We start from the raw sequence: 19,688 nt of genomic DNA, 5'->3' as shown, positions 1-19,688 counted from the left end.
TTCTTGGCGGACAAGATCAGCTCGGCCAAGGAACTCCAAAGAAGGGGAGCAAGGTCCGCTCCGCGACTTCCTTCTTGGCGGACAAGATCAGCTCAGCCAAGGAACTCCAAAGAAGGGGAGCTAGGTCCGCTCCGCGACTTCCTTCTTGGCGGACAAGATCAGCTCGGCCAAGGAACACCAAAGAAGGGGAGCTAGGTCCGCTCCGCGACTTCCTTCTTGGCGGACAAGATCAGCTCGGCCAAGGAACTCCAAAGAAGGGGAGCTAGGTCCGCTCCGCGACTTCCTTCTTGGCGGACAAGATCAGCTCGGCCAAGGAACTCCAAAGAAGGGGAGCTAGGTCCGCTCCGCGACTTCCTTCTTGGTGGACAAGATCAGCTCGGCCAAGGAACACCAAAGAAGGGGAGCTAGGTCCGCTCCGCGACTTCCTTCTTGGCGGACAAGATCAGCTCGGCCAAGGAACTCCAAAGAAGGGGAGCTAGGTCCGCTCCGCGACTTCCTTCTTGGCGGACAAGATCAGCTCGGCCAAGGAACTCCAAAGAAGGGGAGCTAGGTCTGCTCCGCGACTTCCTTCTTGGCGGACAAGATCAGCTCAGCCAAGGAACTCCAAAGAAGGGGAGCTAGGTCCGCTCCGCGACTTCCTTCTTGGCGGACAAGATCAGCTCGGCCAAGGAACACCAAAGAAGGGGAGCTAGGTCCGCTCCGCGACTTCCTTCTTGGCGGACAAGATCAGCTCGGCCAAGGAACTCCAAAGAAGGGGAGCTAGGTCCGCTCCGCGACTTCCTTCTTGGCGGACAAGATCAGCTCGGCCAAGGAACTCCAAAGAAGGGGAGCTAGGTCCGCTCCGCGACTTCCTTCTTGGCGGACAAGATCAGCTCGGCCAAGGAACACCAAAGAAGGGGAGCTAGGTCCGCTCCGCGACTTCCTTCTTGGCGGACAAGATCAGCTCGGCCAAGGAACTCCAAAGAAGGGGAGCTAGGTCCGCTCCGCGACTTCCTTCTTGGCGGACAAGATCAGCTCAGCCAAGGAACTCCAAAGAAGGGGAGCTAGGTCCGCTCCGCGACTTCCTTCTTGGCGGACAAGATCAGCTCGGCCAAGGAACACCAAAGAAGGGGAGCTAGGTCCGCTCCGCGACTTCCTTCTTGGCGGACAAGATCAGCTCGGCCAAGGAACTCCAAAGAAGGGGAGCTAGGTCCGCTCCGCGACTTCCTTCTTGGCGGACAAGATCAGCTCGGCCAAGGAACTCCAAAGAAGGGGAGCTAGGTCCGCTCCGCGACTTCCTTCTTGGCGGACAAGATCAGCTCCGCCAAGGAACACCAAAGAAGGGGAGCTAGGTCCGCTCCGCGACTTCCTTCTTGGCGGACAAGATCAGCTCGGCCAAGGAACTCCAAAGAAGGGGAGCTAGGTCCGCTCCGCGACTTCCTTCTTGGCGGACAAGATCAGCTCGGCCAAGGAACTCCAAAGAAGGGGAGCTAGGTCCGCTTCGCGACTTCCTTCTTTCTTGGCGAGCAATATTTGCTCGGCTGAAACTTCGGAGTTAAACAAATCGTCAACTCGCCAGCCAGAGTAAAACATCTCGGCTGAAACCTCGCAGTTGAGCAAATCATCAACTCTTCAGCCGGAGTAAATCATCTCGGCTGGAACCTCGTAGTTGAGCAAATCATCAACCCTTCAGCCGGAGTAAAACATCTCGGCTGGAACCTCGTAGTTGAGCAAATCATCAACTCTTCCAACCGGGATAAACCATCTCGGTTGGGAATCCTAAGTTGGACAAAACGTCAACTCTTCCAACCGGAGTAAAGCATCTCGGTTGGGAATCCGAAGTGGGACAAAACACCAACTCTTCCAACCGGAGTAAAGCATCTCGGTTGGGAATCCGAAGTTGGACAAAACGCCAACTCTTCCAACCGGAGTAAACCATCTCGGTTGGGAATCCGAAGTTAGACAAAACGCCAACTCTTCCAACCGGAGTAAACCATCTCGGTTAGGAATCCGAAGTTTGACAAAACGCCAACTCTTCCAACCGGAGTAAACCATCTCGGTTGGGAATTCGAAGTTGGACAAAACGTCAACTCTTCCAACCGGAGTAAACCATCTCGGTTGGGAATCCGAAGTTGGACAAAACACCAACTCTTCCAACCGGAGTAAACCATCTCGGTTGGGAATCCGAAGTTGGACAAAACGCCAACTCTTCCAACCGGAGTAAACCATCTCGGTTGGGAATCCGAAGTTGGACAAAACGCCAACTCTTCCAACCGGAGTAAACCATCTCGGTTGGGAATCCGAAGTTGGACAAAACGCCAACTCTTCCAACCGGAGTAAACCATCTCGGTTGGGACAGAAGAGTAGGCCCCTCATCCACTATTATTTCGGACACAACAAAGCTCTTCAGCAAAAGTAATTCACTTCTATTACATTGACAAAAAGAGTATTTGCATTCAGAAGTGTAGGGGAAACAAGTCCCTCAAAAAAATTACATAAGGCCGCATTCCATGGCCGGGGTACGCCTTTGCCATCCAAATCCTCTAAATGGTATGCCCCTTGCCCGGTTATCTTGTAAGGCTCTTCCTAGTTTGCCCCTAGCCTGCCTTCACCCGGCACTAGTGCGTTGCCCATGACCTTCCTTAAAACCCAGTCGCCCACTTGCTCGTTGCCATCGAGGTTGTCTCCGCGGTGGACGTCGCCGCATCATCCTCTACTCGGATGTGCTCATTGATGCGCTGCATTAGGTGCCACATGGATGTCTGCTGGTTCATTGTAAGCATATCCCTCAGCCTATGTCCGAGCGGGAGACCGCGCTTGTATTGCGTGATTACAAGGTTGACCGGGCAATCCAAGATCTCGTTGAAGGTTTCCCAATACCTCGAGTTGTATGCCTTCAGTGTGTCGCTCGGTTCCATCTTGACACTAAGTAAATGATCGACTTCCTTTGGTGTTTTTGTGTTGGTTTTGAAGCGCGTCACAAAGGCTTCGGCCAACTGATGCCATCGTTGTATGCTCCCTTCTGGCAACCTCTCGAACCACTTCAAGCCCAGCTCGCCTAAACTCGACGGGAAGATCAGGCACATAAGTCCGTCATTTCGCCTATGTCCGGCCATAACCTGTCGGAAGTGGCTCACATGCAGGTAAGGATCGGTTTTCCCGTCGTAAAGCACGAACTTTGGTTGGTGGAAGCCTGCCGGAAGCGGTGTAGTTTCTATTTCCAGGGAGAAAGGGGTGGCACTCAACCTGGCCAAATCTGAATCCACTAGGAGTGGCGCTGCTTGGCGGGGTGGAGGCATTCCGACCTCCTCGCTGGCATGAACCCCGTAGGAGAGCCGCTGGAAAGTTGGGATTCTCTGAGCTTCGCGCCGGCGAGCCCGCTCCCTTAACACTGCCCGTAGGTCCTCTGACTGAGCAGAATAAGAGTACCTCGACGTCGTCGCCGGACGTGAGGGTTTGTAGGTACTGTCTTGCGCGCTAGACTTTTCTGCATGCACGTCGGAATCACCAACCTGGTAACTCCTGGTGATGGAAATGGACTGAGTACGTCGCTGACTCTGATCGCCTGACCGGCGGGACGGAGTGCGCTCACTGTGGTCTCCCACTCCAGCTACACCTTTCCCTTTGACATGCCACTTAAGATCCTCCATCTCCGCCGCCATCCGCCTGATAACAGCGTCTTGGTCCTTTAACTTATTTTCCAGACGTCTGGGTGTGAGTCTCTCCTCCGCCGGTGACCGTCTGGACTCCGTGAATGACCATGACTTCTTCCGCGCTTATCCCGCGCGTCTCCCGACTGTCCGCCAGTGGGCGTTCCCAAGTCAGCCATTGGGTGGACAGCAGGAGGTCCTTCTCTCCTTCGGGTATACTCCGGGGTGGCTCCGTCGATGGCGGACAACGGAAACTCGTCGTTGTTCGCCATGGACGGCGGTCAGATGAACCTGGAAGACAAGGTTTTGTCTGTCAAGCTTCCCACAGACGGCGCCAATTGTACGGGGAGCAAATATTCCGGCAAGCCCGTACTCCTTTCTTCCGAGCTCCGTCGATGTCCGATCACCTGCGAGCAAGTAACGGTGAGCTACCCGGCGGTGTGTGGCCGGAAAAACCCTCCGACGATCAAGTTAGCACACACCTTAGGATGGATAGAGAGAAGGGAGAGAGTGTTTGAGTGTAAGGATTTTCTTACAGAGTGTTCGTCTGTCTGCGTATGGGAGGCGCAGACATGCTTATATACCCTTTGCGCCCCATATCCACTCCCAGTCATCTCCTGACACGTGGCTCCGTTGTCCCATCTGTCAGCATAAACCTTGTTGAACATCACCTAATCCAACTGCCTGCCCATTCTCCTGGGAGCTCGGCAGCCGGGCAATTCCATCTCGGCCATCGTCTGCCATGCTGCGCTTCATGCCCAAGTACTCCAACAGCTAAGCTTAGATGAGGACCCAAAGCCGAGCTCGGGACTACTTACGCTTGTCTGCGGTCGACCTACCTGCCGAGCAAACAGGTACCTCGGTCCAACCTTGCCTTTCCTGGTGCTGGACTTTTCACCTGACCGGGTTCGTAATCACGGATCCTTGCAGCTCGGTCAATCAACGCGCTGCCTTAACCGAGCAGCTTCTTTCAAGGCCGGGCCACACAACTTGGCCCAACACCTGTTCGGCCCAAATCTGTCTGGCACAACTCTGCCCGGCCCAAATCTGTCCGGCACAACTCTGCCCGGCCTAAATTTGTCCGGCACAACTCTGTCTGGCCTAAATCTGTCCGGCATAACTCTGTCTGGCCCAAATCTGTCCGGCACAACTCTGTCCGGCCCAAATCTGTCCGGCACAACTCTGTCCGGCCCAAATCTGTCCGGCACAACTCTGTCCGGCCCAAATCTGTCCGGCACAACTCTGCCCGGCCCAAATCTGTCTGGCACAAAGTCCATATCATTAATCTCCCTCTCAGTTTATATGATATTAAATTATAACATAATGAAATAAGCACTCATTTTAACATTATTAATAATAGTTAAATTGGAAGAAAAATTAATAACATAAAATGAAAAGTGATTCTAATTTTTTAATTTTTTTTATTCATTTGGAAATAAAAATATGGCAAAATAGAAATTATATCAAATTTATTTTAAAAAATTAAATATAAGTACATTTTAATTATTTAATTTTTTTTATTCATTTGAAAATAAAAATAAGTAGGAAGGAAGTTATAAAAAAAATTATTTTAAAAATTAAATATAAGTATGTAGTGATTAATTATGTTGAGCATTAATTTTTCTTTAATATCTATTTTAAAAATATTTATACATTTTATATATGTGTATATAAAGTTTAAATTAAAAATAATTTTTTCCTAATAAACAACTTCATATTAAATAGGAAACTCAATATAAATTAATAATAAAATATATATAAGATAGACAAAAAAATAAGAAAGATATTTAATTTTAATATAAAAATTGAATATTTGAATAAAAGTGAAAAACAGTAGAAGAAAATTAATTCGCAAAGTATTTTTTTAGTACATATAATTATATTAAATTTTATTCATGGATAGTTGAGATTAAGTAGAAAATTTTAAATATTAGATTTTAGAAATAATTAGGTATATGGGTATGTTACATGGCACTTTTTAAAAGAAAAAAAAGAAAAGAACAGAGATATGCCATAGGAGAGAGAAAAAGTTTGAGAGTAAATAAAAAAAATAGAAATAAGAATTTCACAAATAATACTGAATAATTATATTAAATTTGTGAAACTTATTATATATATTTTTAAATCTCAAGAAAAGTAATATAATTTATGGTAATTTTTATAAGTCCCACGAATGATACTAAGGCCTCGTTTGGAACAGGCTATTTTAGTAACTTTTTAGCTTTTTACGAAAAGATGTGCAGAAAAGTAGAGAGGTGATGTGACTAGTTTTAGTTGGCTTTTTGACTTTTTGACTAAAATAGTCAGTCCCCAAACGAGGCCTAAATAATTTTTGCATGATCACATAAAGATTCTAAACATCTACATGGGGGCATGGCAATTGATAGAATTTCCAAGTTCAAGATTACTCAGATCCTATAAAGCGAACTCAAATAGCTCCGGATCACACTCAAACAAATCCATTTTTTCCTCACTCAGGCTAACCCATGCTTCAATTCCACCACCCAACCTGATATCCATAAAAAAACATGAGATTCATTACTAGTGGATCCTCTGCACCGCCTAGGCTCACCCAAACGGGCCTTTCCCACCCGAAATCAGCTTCCTATATGTCCTCATTGCGCACACTCGTACATGAAAAGTAATCAACTCTTTCATTTGAGTACACTTCACCCAACTCCTTGAGGGATTTTGTAACTTTTTGAAACTCTGTTAAAATTAATTTAGAGTTTAGTAAATAAACAAGATACATCCAAAGGTTCAAATCATGTATCAAAGTAACTCCCAAGACTCATGAAACACTAATATTTTTAAAACAAAATTGTATCCTTATAGTATTCGTATTAGATATTCATATATACTTGTTCATATATATCGATATTTCTACCCATTTGATTTTTTATTTTAATTTTAAAAAGAAAAATGCTACATATAATCTTATTTCTTATCTAGAAGTGACTCAACCATTAGGTCACTTAGCTCGTTGCTAAGGCCTATCAAGAAAATCCGAAAAATATCCTTATTGCCAAAGGCCTCATTGTTTCAAAAGACCGATATAAGTAAGCCTCATTTTAATGTTTAAATTATTTCTTTAGCCTGAGATCTCAAAAATCGTTGAACGGTTACGTTTCTTATCTTATCTTATCACTCCAAGATACAAGTGAGTGTACATCAACATTTATGAATGTGGGTCAGGCTACTTTGTATCTAAAAGTAAGAAAATAATACAAGAAATAAGATTGTATATAGCATTGTTCTTTTAAAAAGTATAACATTCAAAGTCACGCATCTAAATTATTATGGAATTAAAATTGTGATGTATTTCACAAATGACAAGCTAGTTGCTTTGGCCTTGATCCTAGCTAAGGCCGAGGCATCGAATACAAACCTTTTTGTGATGTTTTTGATTTGATTGAACATTTTGGACCATAGAATCAATGTTGAATTTTCGGTTAATGAACAGTTTTGAGGGAAGAGTAAAGATGCAATGAAATTGGGATGTGCTAGTGAAGATCCTTGCGCAGTTCTTTGCCCAAGCTTTCATGAATGTGGTGCACGTGTGGTGTGGCCATCAATGATCATGTGTGAACTGCAGATGCTTAGGGCAATTCCACCACATTCAAAGAAAATAACTTGAATCATTACCTGTCAGAATTTTTTTTTAAAAAGTAAAATTATTGTTTTGTTCTTTTAATTTCTTCAAAGATAAAAAATAAGTAAAAATTGCCAACGAGGTAAATAAATTGAGTTTTTTCTTATTGCACTCTATTAATATATATATATATTTTGGGTCACACGGTAAGATGGTAATTGGTTGATAGAGTTAGATAATTGTAACAATTCCATTGATTTGAACTTTTTGATTGATAGAGTTAAATAACTAATGCGGACCGATACTAATCCATTGACTTGAGCTAGTGAGCTGAGTCCGGATTCTCGGCCGTCCTTCTCGGCGGCCGTTCCCAGCAGCCCCCCAAAACGACGTCGTTTTGGAGGTTTTCTGATTTTTTTTTTTTTTCTTTCTTCTTCCTCGTTCGAACAGAACCAGAGGGGAGGGGAAGAAGAGAGAGAGGGGGAGGGGAGGGGAAGAAGAGAGAGAGGAAGGGAGAAGAAGAGGGAGCCACCGGTGGGCCGGACTGGAGGGGGCCATAATCACCGGGGGAGGAGGAGGAGGAGGCGGAGGCGAGCCGGAGGCGGACGGCGAGCTCGACGAGCTAGATCGGGCGACGATCGGACGGCTGGCGAGCTCGACGACCTGCGACGGCGAGTCTTCGGCAAATCCGGACCCCCTTCCCTCCCCTTCCTCTCTCTCTTCTTCCCCTCCCCTCCCCTCCCCTCCCTTCTGCTCTGGTTCTGCGAAGAAGAAAAAAAAAAAAAAAAAAAAACGAAAAAACCCCCAAAACGACGTCGTTTTGGGGGGCTGCTGGGAACGGCCGCCGACGAGGGCGGCCGAGGATCCAGATTCTAGTGAGCTCACCTCACAAGTACTTGAGTATCCCTCACCATCACTTCAGCTTTTGTTTCATTAAGAACTTCATTAAAAATGGGTAAAATCAATTTTTAGATAATAATAACGCGACTTTCAGATTCTGACGAATTATTATTCTAAACTCTAATTTAAATTATGTCTATATGATAATATTGAGTAAATTACAAATACACTCCTTGAAGTTTGCTTAAAATACAGATTGCCCCTTGTAATTTGAAAAATTACAAATATTCCCTTATTATAATTTTTTATTTAACAAAATTAACTAAAAAAATAAAATTAATAATTGTTCTCCTATACAATAATAACATTACCTAAATTATTAATTGAAACATATTTTTAATATCATTAAAAACTGTTAATTGACTTGATGATTTATTAATAAAATGAGCGATTTGTTATGAAATTAAAAACCTCAGGGGGTAGAATGTAATTTCAAAATCACAGTGGATGCTTCGTATTTTAATCAAATCTTAAGAGGTGTATTTGAAATTTACCCGATAATATTTATACTTAATATTTTATTTCTTAATAGCCATCCATTTTGTTTCTTCACTTTTGTCACTAGGATAATAAGATGTTAATAAGTTAATAAAGTTGAATTACTGTAATAGGCCGACACCATTATATTGATTCGAACTTAAAACCTCATTTCACTAGAACTTAAGTGCCCCTCATGACTACTTGGATCCAATTAACAACTTTACAAGAGAAGTAAAAACAATTTTAAAACAATAATAACACAATTTCCAAACTCTAATGAGCTATTGGTTATTATTTTGCAATATAAACATTAACACATTCATTCTTGCAGTTGCAAGAGTTGGATCTTGAGGAAGAAGTCGATGCGTCGACTGTGTATCGGGTTGATTGAGAATTTTCAACAATGACAATTCACCCGAGCTTCAACATAATAGACTCCATCGTCATTACAGTCGACGTAAAGATCATCTTTGATCTTTCCAACAAATCAATTACATGAATGTCATCAATCACTCTTAATAAAGTTAAAATTCGATCAGAATACAGTGCGAACTCCCCTTCAAAGACAACCTTAATGACCACATGAATTTCAACACCCTCTTCGCGTGTTCTCACTTCATTGGATCCGTTGTGTACTAAATTAAAACTCTTTTTTCTTATTTGAGTGAAAGTTGTTCCATGATACAATAATAAAAGTTGTCCCATCATACCAAAAAGTTGTCCCGTAATATAATATTTTTTTTTTATACAGATTCTTCATTTTGAATTAATTTGTAATATTTTATTATATATTATGCAATCACTCTTAAATCAAATTTATAAAATTTTTTATAATATTTTTTTCATAATGTGTCATAAAAAAAAGTTTATATTTTGCAATGAGCAAAGTTTTTGGCCACAAAGATGAATTGAACTATTTAGCCTTCGTTTGACAATGTCACGCTTTTTGGCTCTTTGATTTTTTAGCTATTTTAATCACAAAAAGATAAAATAGACTTTTTAACCTAATAAAATAAAATATCACATCCAAACCATAATCATTTTATTTTTTCTCTTATAAAAGTTAAAAAATCTAACTCAAGCAAAACTTTTTAACCCCAAATTAAAATAGCCAAAACGTCAAAAAGCCAACACACATCTCAAACGAATCCTTAGTTGGCCTGTAACTTCAACACATGCCTCAGTTTACTAATTCAATTTATTTAGGTAGGCCTCTATGAATAGATTGTCTATGAAAAAAATTTAGATAAATTTGATAATTGTAATTGAGAATAATTTTGAAAATAAATATTTAATTTTTTAAAAATAAATGTAATAAAATAGCATAACTATAATTGTTATATATATAGACTTAAAAATTGAGGGATCAAATTATTAGAATAAGACTCAACTAGATAATCCAATTCACAATGTAAAAAATATATATATAAAAAAAAAAGAAGCTATAGTCATTTTCAAAATAATAAAACAAATAAATACTTGAACGCGTATGATTAAACAGACACACCATGCGTCACCCATCTCAGTCCGGATCCTCTGTCGTCTTCTCCGCCACCATCGCAGCCCTCACTTTTCGACCGCCCACTGCCTCCGCCAACGATCTCGTTTGTTCGTCTGTTGGAACAGATTTGGACTAGCCGGAGTTGGGATTCACACAATCAGGGAGGAGAGAACACGAAAACACAATGGATCTACTTAGATGGTGGATCTTTTCCATTTTGAACTGTTTTTGGAATCCCTCAATTTCATTCATAGAGTTCAACAAATGTTTTTTTTTTTTTGAAACAGACAAAGTGGGTTTGCGTGAAGTTGTTTTCAAGCCTTTGATCTATGGGTTCTGATCTGGAAATTACATAAACCAAACAAACCCTTTTGGAGCTTGGTCTTAAAACTAGCTTTCTCATTCAAAATAAGATGGTTTTGGCTTCTGGGCACCTTTTGTTTCTCTGCAAATCAACAGAAACGAAAGGAAGAAGAACAGAGGATGCATTCAGGTTTCTAACTTTTTTCTTGTTTTGGGCTTCAAAAAGAAGAACACCTTTTCAAGTTTCTAACTTTTTTCTTGTTTTGGGTTTGAAGAGGTGTTTTTCTCCTCTCTCTCTCTCTCCTCCTATGTGCTTGGCTCTTCTTCCCCTCTTTCTCTTCTTTGATTTCTGATTCTGTTTTTTTTTTTTATTATTATTATTATTTAAATTTTGCCCCAAAATGATGTCGGTCAGCAGAGAAAAGGCCGCAGAGGATCCGGACTCAATTTTGACTTCTCAACCCAATTCGATTAACATACATAAGTAAGGCCTCTCTCTCTCTCTCTCTCTCTCTGTCAACCAGCCTTCTCTTTCTCTTTCTTTGCCTCTCTCTCTTTATTTCAGTCTCTCTCAATATAGTTGTTAATGCATCACAACAATTCATTCATCACTGAGTTCAGATCTGATCATTCCCAAGTCTCTCCACTATGGCTGAGAAGGTTTGTCAACTATGATCATCTTCCACTATCTCAAAATACCCATTTGATTTTTATCCCTTTTTTGTGTTTTTGTGGTTGAGATTTGTTTTCTTTAACATTCATATCTTGTGGATTTGGATTTATTTTCTTCATCATCTACTCACCAAATCTTCCATGGCAGGTCCCAATTCTACTTCTTTCTTTGTCTCTCTCTAATTCAACAGCAAATTTTGTCGTCTCCCAAACAGGGTTGTTCTTGTACTTGATTGATTCCTTAACAATTGTAGTATTCTGTCATCTTGTGAACAGGTCACAACAATGGTGTTGAAGGTTGATCTTCAGTGCTCTAGCTGCTACAAGAAGATCAAGAAAATTCTTTGCAAATTTCCTCGTGAGTCCCCCAAAACCTTTTTGTATTCATTAGTAAACATTTTCACCTATACATAATACATACATGCACATACATTTCATGTACGTACGGATTCAATATATATATGAATTTGCCATTTCCCCAGTGGACTGGATAATCGAACAGAGGAGAACGACCTTAAATATAATTAGGGGATTGGATTCTCTCCAGCGGACAATTCAATTGGACCTATTGGGCTTTTTAGGGTCACGATAATATGTTTTGTTCATTTTAAAGTTGGGTGATAATAAAAATATCCAATTGATCTCATAAATGTTGCAACATATATAAGGGAAACACTATTAAAAGGTATGTACTATATATATCTTATAATTTAAAAAAAAAATATATTTTATAATTTTTAAGTTATAACTAAAAAGATAATAAAAGATGAATTTATTTTATATTTTATTTCATACTTTCTATAATTTCGTCCAATGGGTCCACAAAGAGGAGACAATTCCTTTCCTATATATAACAAAAGATAACTTCGTGAATGAAATTTCGCTAAAGTAGGATTTAGAAAGGATAAGATACTCGCACCTTGAATTACTTTATTTTTAAGATACTATTGTCATTACTATGAATTTATTTTACATATATATATATATACATAATATTGTTTAATTTTGATTTTTTATGTGTGAACATTTGGGGATAATTAGAAATACGAGATCAGATTTATGATGAAAAGCAAAATACGGTGACGATCGTCGTAGTATGCTGCAGTCCTGAGAAGGTTCGTGACAAATTGTGTTGCAAGGGTGGGAAGACCATCAAGAGCATTGAGATCAAAGAGCCTCCAAAGCCCAAACCCCCTGAGAAGCCCCAGCCCAAACCAAATCCCCCTGCAGACAAGCCTCCAGCTCCGGCTCCGGCTCCAACTCCAGCGCCAGCTCCAACACCAACACTAGCTCCAGCTCCAGCACCGGCTCCCCCTGCTTTTGTACCGGTTTGCTACCCACCGATGTATCCGGTTGGGATACGTTGTGGGCAATGCTATGAGGGCCATACTGATGGGCCATGTTATCATGGGGATAGGGATTGTTACACTAGTCGGTGTGATTACTTTAGTGAAGAAAACGCGTCAGGATGCAGAGTCATGTGATACTAGTGCTTTGTCATGTCCAATTTTTATTCCCTTGTTTAAAAAATGTTCAATTAGTTTTGGGTGTATGTGGGTTTTTTATATAAAGGTTTTTACATATATATATATAGGTACAAAAAAGATCAATAATGAGGTTGGTAGTCTAATGTTTGTGGCCGAATGGTTATTGACATTCAGGTCACATAAGATGTATGATTTCTCATTATAATAAAAAAGAAAGTCTTCATTAATCATTTCCCACTATAAGTTTACTGTGTCTTTGTTTTGTTTTGCTTTTAATATTTTTTCAGTTAGGTGTTGTGACATTTTTTTTAATTCACTTTCTAGACAAAGGTGAAAAGCTATACCACACTCAAATTATTTGGGAGGGTGAAAGGAACTTGAGAAAGTAGAGCACTTGGGATTGCTTGTAATTATAAATTTGATAAAATTGAGTAAAAAAAATTAATAATGTAATAATATTAAGTTTAAAATATAAGATAGAGCATGTTTGTTTGTTTGTGTAGTGGTGTGATAACATTAATTGATTGGAATTAAACTTGTGAAATTACATAATTATAGAATCATTGAAACTAAGGAATAAAATAATCCTTTACTATCAATCCTATTCTAATCCACCCATAGTGGTGGATCACTATTCCAATTAAAATGTTAATTCCTTTACAATTTTTTTAACCAAACATACTATGAGTGGAATTCATTTCACTCATAGGTTTCATTTGTTTAGGGGTGTAATTGATGGGAGGGGATTAGGATAGAGGTGGGTTATTTAGTGTTGTGTTTGTTTGTAGAGTTATAGAAGGGATTAGGATGGAATAAGGGATTAAGATGGAGGTTGGAAGGGAGATTTGGATGGAGGAGGTGGAGATGGTATTAGAAAAATAGTGAGGAGATTAGAAATTTTTTTATTTATTTTATTTTTTACATATTGGGATTTTTTTAAAATATTAATGTTTATTTTTTTATATTTTTTTATTTATTTTATTATTTTATATAAAAATAATTTAACAATTCTACACTAACAACTATTATCAAAACAAACACAATTTTAATTAATGCCCTCACTAACAATCCTCTCACTATTAATTCTCTCCATTCTACTTCTGAAAACAAGCAGGGTCATAGTCTAATTCTCGTATTCATACAGGTAAACAAACATACTCTAAAAGAAAGGAAAGTAATGCTCGTGTCTTATGTATTTTTGCTTTCAACTCCTAAATTGATTCACATGATAAATTATAAGAGGTGAACAAGTTTTTTGAAATATGTTTCAAGATATTAATTAATATGTAAGAAATATTGAATGGAAATATTTTTCCTTAAAAAAGACTTTGTTGATGGCCATGTTCTTATTGTGTAATAAACTGGGGGCTTTCAAGTGAAAAGTGGGCCCATAAAATACTTTTTAAAGACCCAACTTGGTTAGAATTTTTGTTTGATATATGCCAGGAGGAATCAGAGGCTTAAGAAGACCCGGACAATCTGAGCATATAATCAGAGGCTAATATCACCAAACTTTATTATGCTTTCCCTAAATTATGATTCTTCTTTCAATAATGGTGAAGCAGTTTATACTAATTTTTTTTTTGAGTGAAGTATTAATAAATTTTAAAGAGTAATTTTATGAATTATTTATCTTTTCTTTTTTCTTATGAATTGAAAAGTCTTATTTTAGGGTGAATTATATGAGGGCCAATAAATGCGTGTATTATGTGTTGATGGATAAATCTGAATTTTTTTGTAACGTTGAAATTACCAAATGTAACATTCAAAAAAAATTCTTTAGTGTACTTTTCTTAAATATAATACTCTAATATAATACTTAAAAAACATAACATTCCAATGTAATACCAAAAAAAAATATATATATATTTTTTTCAAATGTAATAACGTAACATTCCAAAAAAATTCCTTAATGTACTTTTCTCAAACGTAACATTCCAATCAATGTAACACACAAAAACTCCTTATACTATACTTTTTTCAAACGCAACACTTTAATGTAACATATTAAAAAACTCCTTAGTATATTTTTCTCAAATGTAATGATGTAACATTTCAAAAAAAACTTCTTAGTGTACTTTTTTCATATGTAACACTCAAATATAACACACTAAAAAATCTTTTAGTATACTTTTCTCAAGTGTAACAATGTAATATTCCAAAAGAACTGATTAGTGTATATATATATATTTTTTCCAAACGTAACACTCCTATCAATATAACACGCAAAAATTCTTTAGTATACTTTTTCCAAACGTAGCACTATAATGTAACACTCTAATGTAATACTAAAAAATTACATTACCAGAAATGTAAATTTCAATGTTTGACAACTAACACTTCGGTTACGAATCCCCTCAAAAAGAATCTTTCATCCTCACATTTCCATTCCCATCCCAAAAATGCATCAGAAATAATAAAAAAAAAATCACAAAAATGCATTCACTTAACTCAAATAATACCAAATTAAATAAATACAACTTTTCAAAATAAAAAGAACTAATTGATTCATAAGAAAGCTCTTAAAACTAAATGTATCAATATTTCCTTATATAGAATTTATGGATAAATTTTCTTTTTTCTTTTAGAAGTTTGTATTATATTATTCAGTTCCGATTCGTAGCTCGAATCTGTGGCTCGAATTTGTGGCTCGAAGAAGGGTGGAGAAGAGAAGGAGAAGCGAGGGAGGAGGAGGAGGAGGAGGAGGAGGAAGGAGGAGGACTGGAGGGGGCATATTCAGAGGGGGAGGAGGAGGCGGAGGCGGGGCGGAGGAGGAAGGAGGATGAAGAGGAGGAGGAAGGAGGAAGGAGGAGGAGGAGGCTGCTGCGACGATCGGAGCTGGGCGACGGGCTGGGCGATCAGCGGCGACGGGTTGGGCGACGGGTGACGGGCTGGGCAACCTTCTTCTCTTCCCTCTCCGTCTCTGTGTTCGAATGGAGGGGAAAGAAATAAAGAAGAAAAAGAAAAAAAGAAAAAAGAAAAAAAGACAGCCCAAAACGACGTCGTTTTGGGCTATCGAGCTAAACTCGAGCCTTAAAAATCGAGCTACGAGGCATTTTCCTATATTATTTGGTGCAATTTCATTATGATAATTATTTGGGAAAAAGAAAAAGAAAAAAGAAGTTAATTATTAACAAATAAGCAGAATAGTACTTTTAACTTTTATTAGTTTTATTATGTGCTTTTATAAATAGCAATTGACCAATCGATAGACAGATTAATTTTTTTTAAATAATATTTTATAAAATTAAGTTGAACTATTTACATATGTGATGGGCCGTTGAACATACCAAAATTAAACACTAAACTAGACCAAATTCTATTAGAATAATAGTAAGTCCAAGTATCGATCCACAGGGACAATTGTGAAATGAAACTAATTTAATTGAAAAATTCCTAAATTAATTTCGATGAAAAGAATGATTGATCACAACCTAATTTAATAGTGAATTTATTAAACTAAATAATTAAATTATCAATTATAACTAAAATTGGATTTACTGAATTGGGAAAAACCTAGGGCAAAGAGTCCGCCACTAGTCACGTAATTAGGGTTTCCAATTGAAATTAATTATGTTATGGTTCGAAGAGAATAATGCTTTGCAACTACAAGTTCAAAACATTTAACAAGAAAATCATCACGTTCAATGTAAGAGCACAAACCATCTCAAGTAGTACGAATCGATCACTCTAAACTAAGGTAGTGACACGACTCATCTCTCGTAGTATGGTTCGTATTATACCTTGAATGCGAAAGAATAGAAAACTCTTGCATGGAAAACATTCAACAATCACAGAAAGCTGAATACTTGAAGAAATAATGGAGAGTGTATATATAAAACTTCTAAAACACCATACAATTGTTCAAACCTTTACATAATTAAAAATCAAAAAAGAAAAACTAATTGCATGGCTAGGGTTTCATCAAAACCTTAGAAAATGAGACTACCCACTCATGGAGGAGTAGAATGAGGTAGATGGAGAAGAAGCCATCATGGGAGACATGCTTGAAGCTTCAAGTTCATTTTCTTTTCAAACCCTAGCCTTCCTTTCTTGACAAAACAACTTCTGAACCCTAATCCAGCCTTTTTCTTGCCTATTTATACTTCTGGTGTCTTTCCAAACAGGTTTAAAAAATCTGACACATTTTCCCAGAAAAAGTAAACACACGTGCGGAAAGTCAACTCTCTCCAAATTCTGTCTTTTTGCCCATTTTATGCTCTGACTATGTACAACTTGATTGACATTCAACACACATAAAGTATACATTTTGACAAGAAAGTGAAGTTAAGAGATCTTAATTAACGACCTCAATGATGTACAATTCAGTCTTAATCACATCCCACAACTTACAACTTGCTAGTCCTCAAGCAAGTAATAAAAATAAAATAAAATTAAACAAAATCTAGCTATTTCCTCTTTCGTGGGAAAACGATTGCATTTAGCATATGCAACAAGCCTTTAAACCATAAAGTTATCCCAAGTGGACGAGTAAAGTCTTGTGAGGGTTTCCAGAAATGATACCCACAAACATTTTCATATTCATATACGCCCAACAATTAACCACACAACTCCACCTAACAATCAACTTATGTACCACTATAGTGTGATATTAAAACATAATGAGTCATTAAAGGCACAGTGGACAAGTATGAAGGAACCTATTGAGTCAAAACCACATTTCAGTTAATACAAAAGTAAAGTCCTCTGTACTTGTGCATACTAGTAGACAAATCATCAGTACCCTTGGTGTAAAGTGCAATCTCCATATTAGTTAACTGTCTACTATAATAGCCTAGTGTAACTCATAATAACACCCAACATATACAGAAAAACTAACCTGTTGCAGCCAAGATTCTCAAATTTTTTTTTTAAATGACTGTGCAATGTCCTGATCCATTAAGCTTTCTAATCAACCCATGTAGCAAGTATTGGGCCAATGACTTCTAAACCAGATGGTTTTAGGGCACTGGGTGTAGAGACACCTCTACGGGCTTAATAACTCGAGTTGAAAAGGTTACGAATTCGAACAAGTCATTCTCCTTATTTTTTCCTTAATTGTGAAATGTCTAAGTTCCTTAAGCTTTCTAATTAATCCATGTAGCAAGTATTGGGCCAATGACTCCCAAACCAGATGATTTTAGGACACTAGGTGTAAAGACACCCCTACGGGCTTAATAACTCGAGTTAAAAAGGCTACAAACCCAAATAAGTCAACTGTTTATTTATTTATTTATTTATTTTTTAAGAGAATCTTGGCTCCTCATATATTCTTTTCTGCAACTCTAGCTATTATCAATGATGTACACCAGGGATTATAATAAAGAGGTCACTGCTATAAGAGTGTGTTCATGTGAATTAAGGCATACTTATGACAAATGTACTAATACCACAAGCACAAACGACTCCCCTAGTGCAAACATCACATGCAAGTATCTACCCAATAAATCATTTTCATACAAGTCTACTATGCTCCCCAATTAACATATACAAATATCATCACCCTACTAGCAATAAGTCACATCAAGTGAAGTAATGCAATCAAGTGAACTAGGTATAAGCATGAATGATTGAGCCAAATAGAAATGCACAAAAGAAAATACAACCCTCATCCCCTAACTTGAATATGACATTATCCTCAATGGAAAAATAAAGAGAAATGAGAGAAGATTACCAGAGATTGTAGGTGCACATCCATGTAGGCATATAGTAACACACACACACACACACTTCACTTTCTTTTTTTTTTTTTTGAGAAGAAGAAATAACTAAACAAAGAAATAAAAATAAAAATAAAAGAGATAAAACAATATACAATGGGTACTACGGAGAATCCGGTGGTGGTTGCGGCGGGAAATGCTGGGCAAACAAGGCACGGATCAAAGATCGCGTCTCAAAGGCTTCATCCTGAACCCGTTGCTGGATGTCAAGCTGGCAGACATGTAGTTGGTCGAAGGCCGCCTGAAAATAGTCTCGATGCGCTTGAAAATCCGTACGCAACTCCATGAGACTCTTGTGGTGATCACGAAGAGTACTGTGGACCTGATCCACGGAGTGCTGAAGCTATAAGTACTCCTCGCGAGTCATGTAGAGTGGGTCCCCTTGGAGAGGCATGGGGGGAACAGGATGAGGTGGGTGGTCGTGTACGGGGTCCTGGGCCTCATTAACCGGGGCACCAATCTACTACGAGATGCGAGATATGCTATGCTGCCATTCCCGTTGGCCGAAAGTCGGATACACTCTATCAATCTCCTCATTCTCAACAATAGGGAGGCCGTTCAGCTCAAAGACAAGTGTCAACAAATTAGCAAATGACAGTGGCCAAGTCAGGTTCTGCATAGGTTCAGGCCGAACTGCCTCTCGTAGAAATTTCCGCACATGCATCCAGATGATATGCTCAAGCTAGACCTGATAGCCATGCTGATAACTGTGTAAAACCCGAACAAACTCCAAACGGCGCTCAGCTCTATGCCCAAGTGGAAGGGCATTCTTATGGACCACGAAATCAATGAATAGTAAGCGGCTAGGCAGCTTGCTCTGCTACAAGCATATGAAACTGGTGTCACCGTGGGCCCCCGGGAAGTATTGCTGGATGAGGCTATGTATGGGTTGTCGATCCTCAACTTCTGGGAAGGGCTGATATTCTGGATTGGCCAAAAATCCTAACGCATCAGCAATCATGGATTCGGTGATACTGACGAGATGGCCATCAATGGTGGACATCAGCCCGAGCTCGGTGAGTGACTCACGTAGGTTCTGTTAGAAAAACCATACCAGATGAGGATAAGTTGGCGCTGCCACAGTGCAAAGGCCCAACTGTTGCCGGAGTTGGAGCTGCTCAACGGCCCAAGAAGTGTTCGGGTCACGCCGAAAATATGAAACGTTGAACTGCGTGAGCTTGTGACGCGGGCGTGAAGCCCACTCCGACCGTGGCAAGTCACCCGGTGGTGGTGGCGAGGATGGTGGTGACGGTGGCGGTGGTGGCGAGGATGGTGGTGACGGTGGCGGTGGTGGCGCCGAAGAGGTGGAACCTCTAGCCTTTTTGGAGGCCTGAACGGATACACGTCGACTCATGTCCTGCACACACCAATAATAGACACATATACCCATAAAACCAATCATGA

General features: G+C 39.3%; 1 protein-coding gene across 6 annotated transcripts; it reads left to right on the top strand.

Annotated features, from left to right (window-relative positions):
* The first annotated feature begins 9,984 nt into the window (after positions 1–9,984).
* Positions 9,985–12,791, top strand: LOC114307713 (uncharacterized). 6 transcript variants are annotated; one of them, XM_082888403.1, is made up of 4 exons: positions 9,985–10,595; positions 10,824–11,065; positions 11,354–11,435; positions 12,119–12,791. In XM_082888403.1, the coding sequence occupies exons 2-4, from the start codon at positions 11,054–11,056 to the stop codon at positions 12,559–12,561; spliced, it is 537 nt and encodes a 178-aa protein (XP_082744529.1). In that variant the 5' UTR covers positions 9,985–10,595; positions 10,824–11,053; the 3' UTR covers positions 12,562–12,791. The 6 variants fall into 6 exon arrangements, with proteins under 6 accessions (XP_082744529.1, XP_082744531.1, XP_082744532.1 ...); XM_082888405.1 differs by having other exon boundaries at positions 10,086–10,595; positions 10,824–10,889; XM_082888406.1 differs by having other exon boundaries at positions 10,107–10,595; positions 10,821–10,889.
* The last annotated feature ends 6,897 nt before the right edge of the window (positions 12,792–19,688 follow it).

This window comes from Camellia sinensis, chromosome 9 (assembly GCF_055761805.1).
Source record: "Camellia sinensis isolate YWXY chromosome 9, ASM5576180v1, whole genome shotgun sequence".
In the NCBI taxonomy this organism is placed as follows: domain Eukaryota; kingdom Viridiplantae; phylum Streptophyta; class Magnoliopsida; order Ericales; family Theaceae; genus Camellia; species Camellia sinensis.
Note: the sequence above shows the minus strand (reverse complement) of the source record. Positions and strands in the feature narration are given on the sequence as shown.

Bases quoted from the DNA above. Each gene is read 5' to 3' on its own strand.
- LOC114307713 (XM_082888403.1), top strand. The intron at 11,436-12,118 runs GTGAGTCCCCCA...GGGGATAATTAG, and splicing joins AATTCTTTGCAAATTTCCTC to AAATACGAGATCAGATTTAT.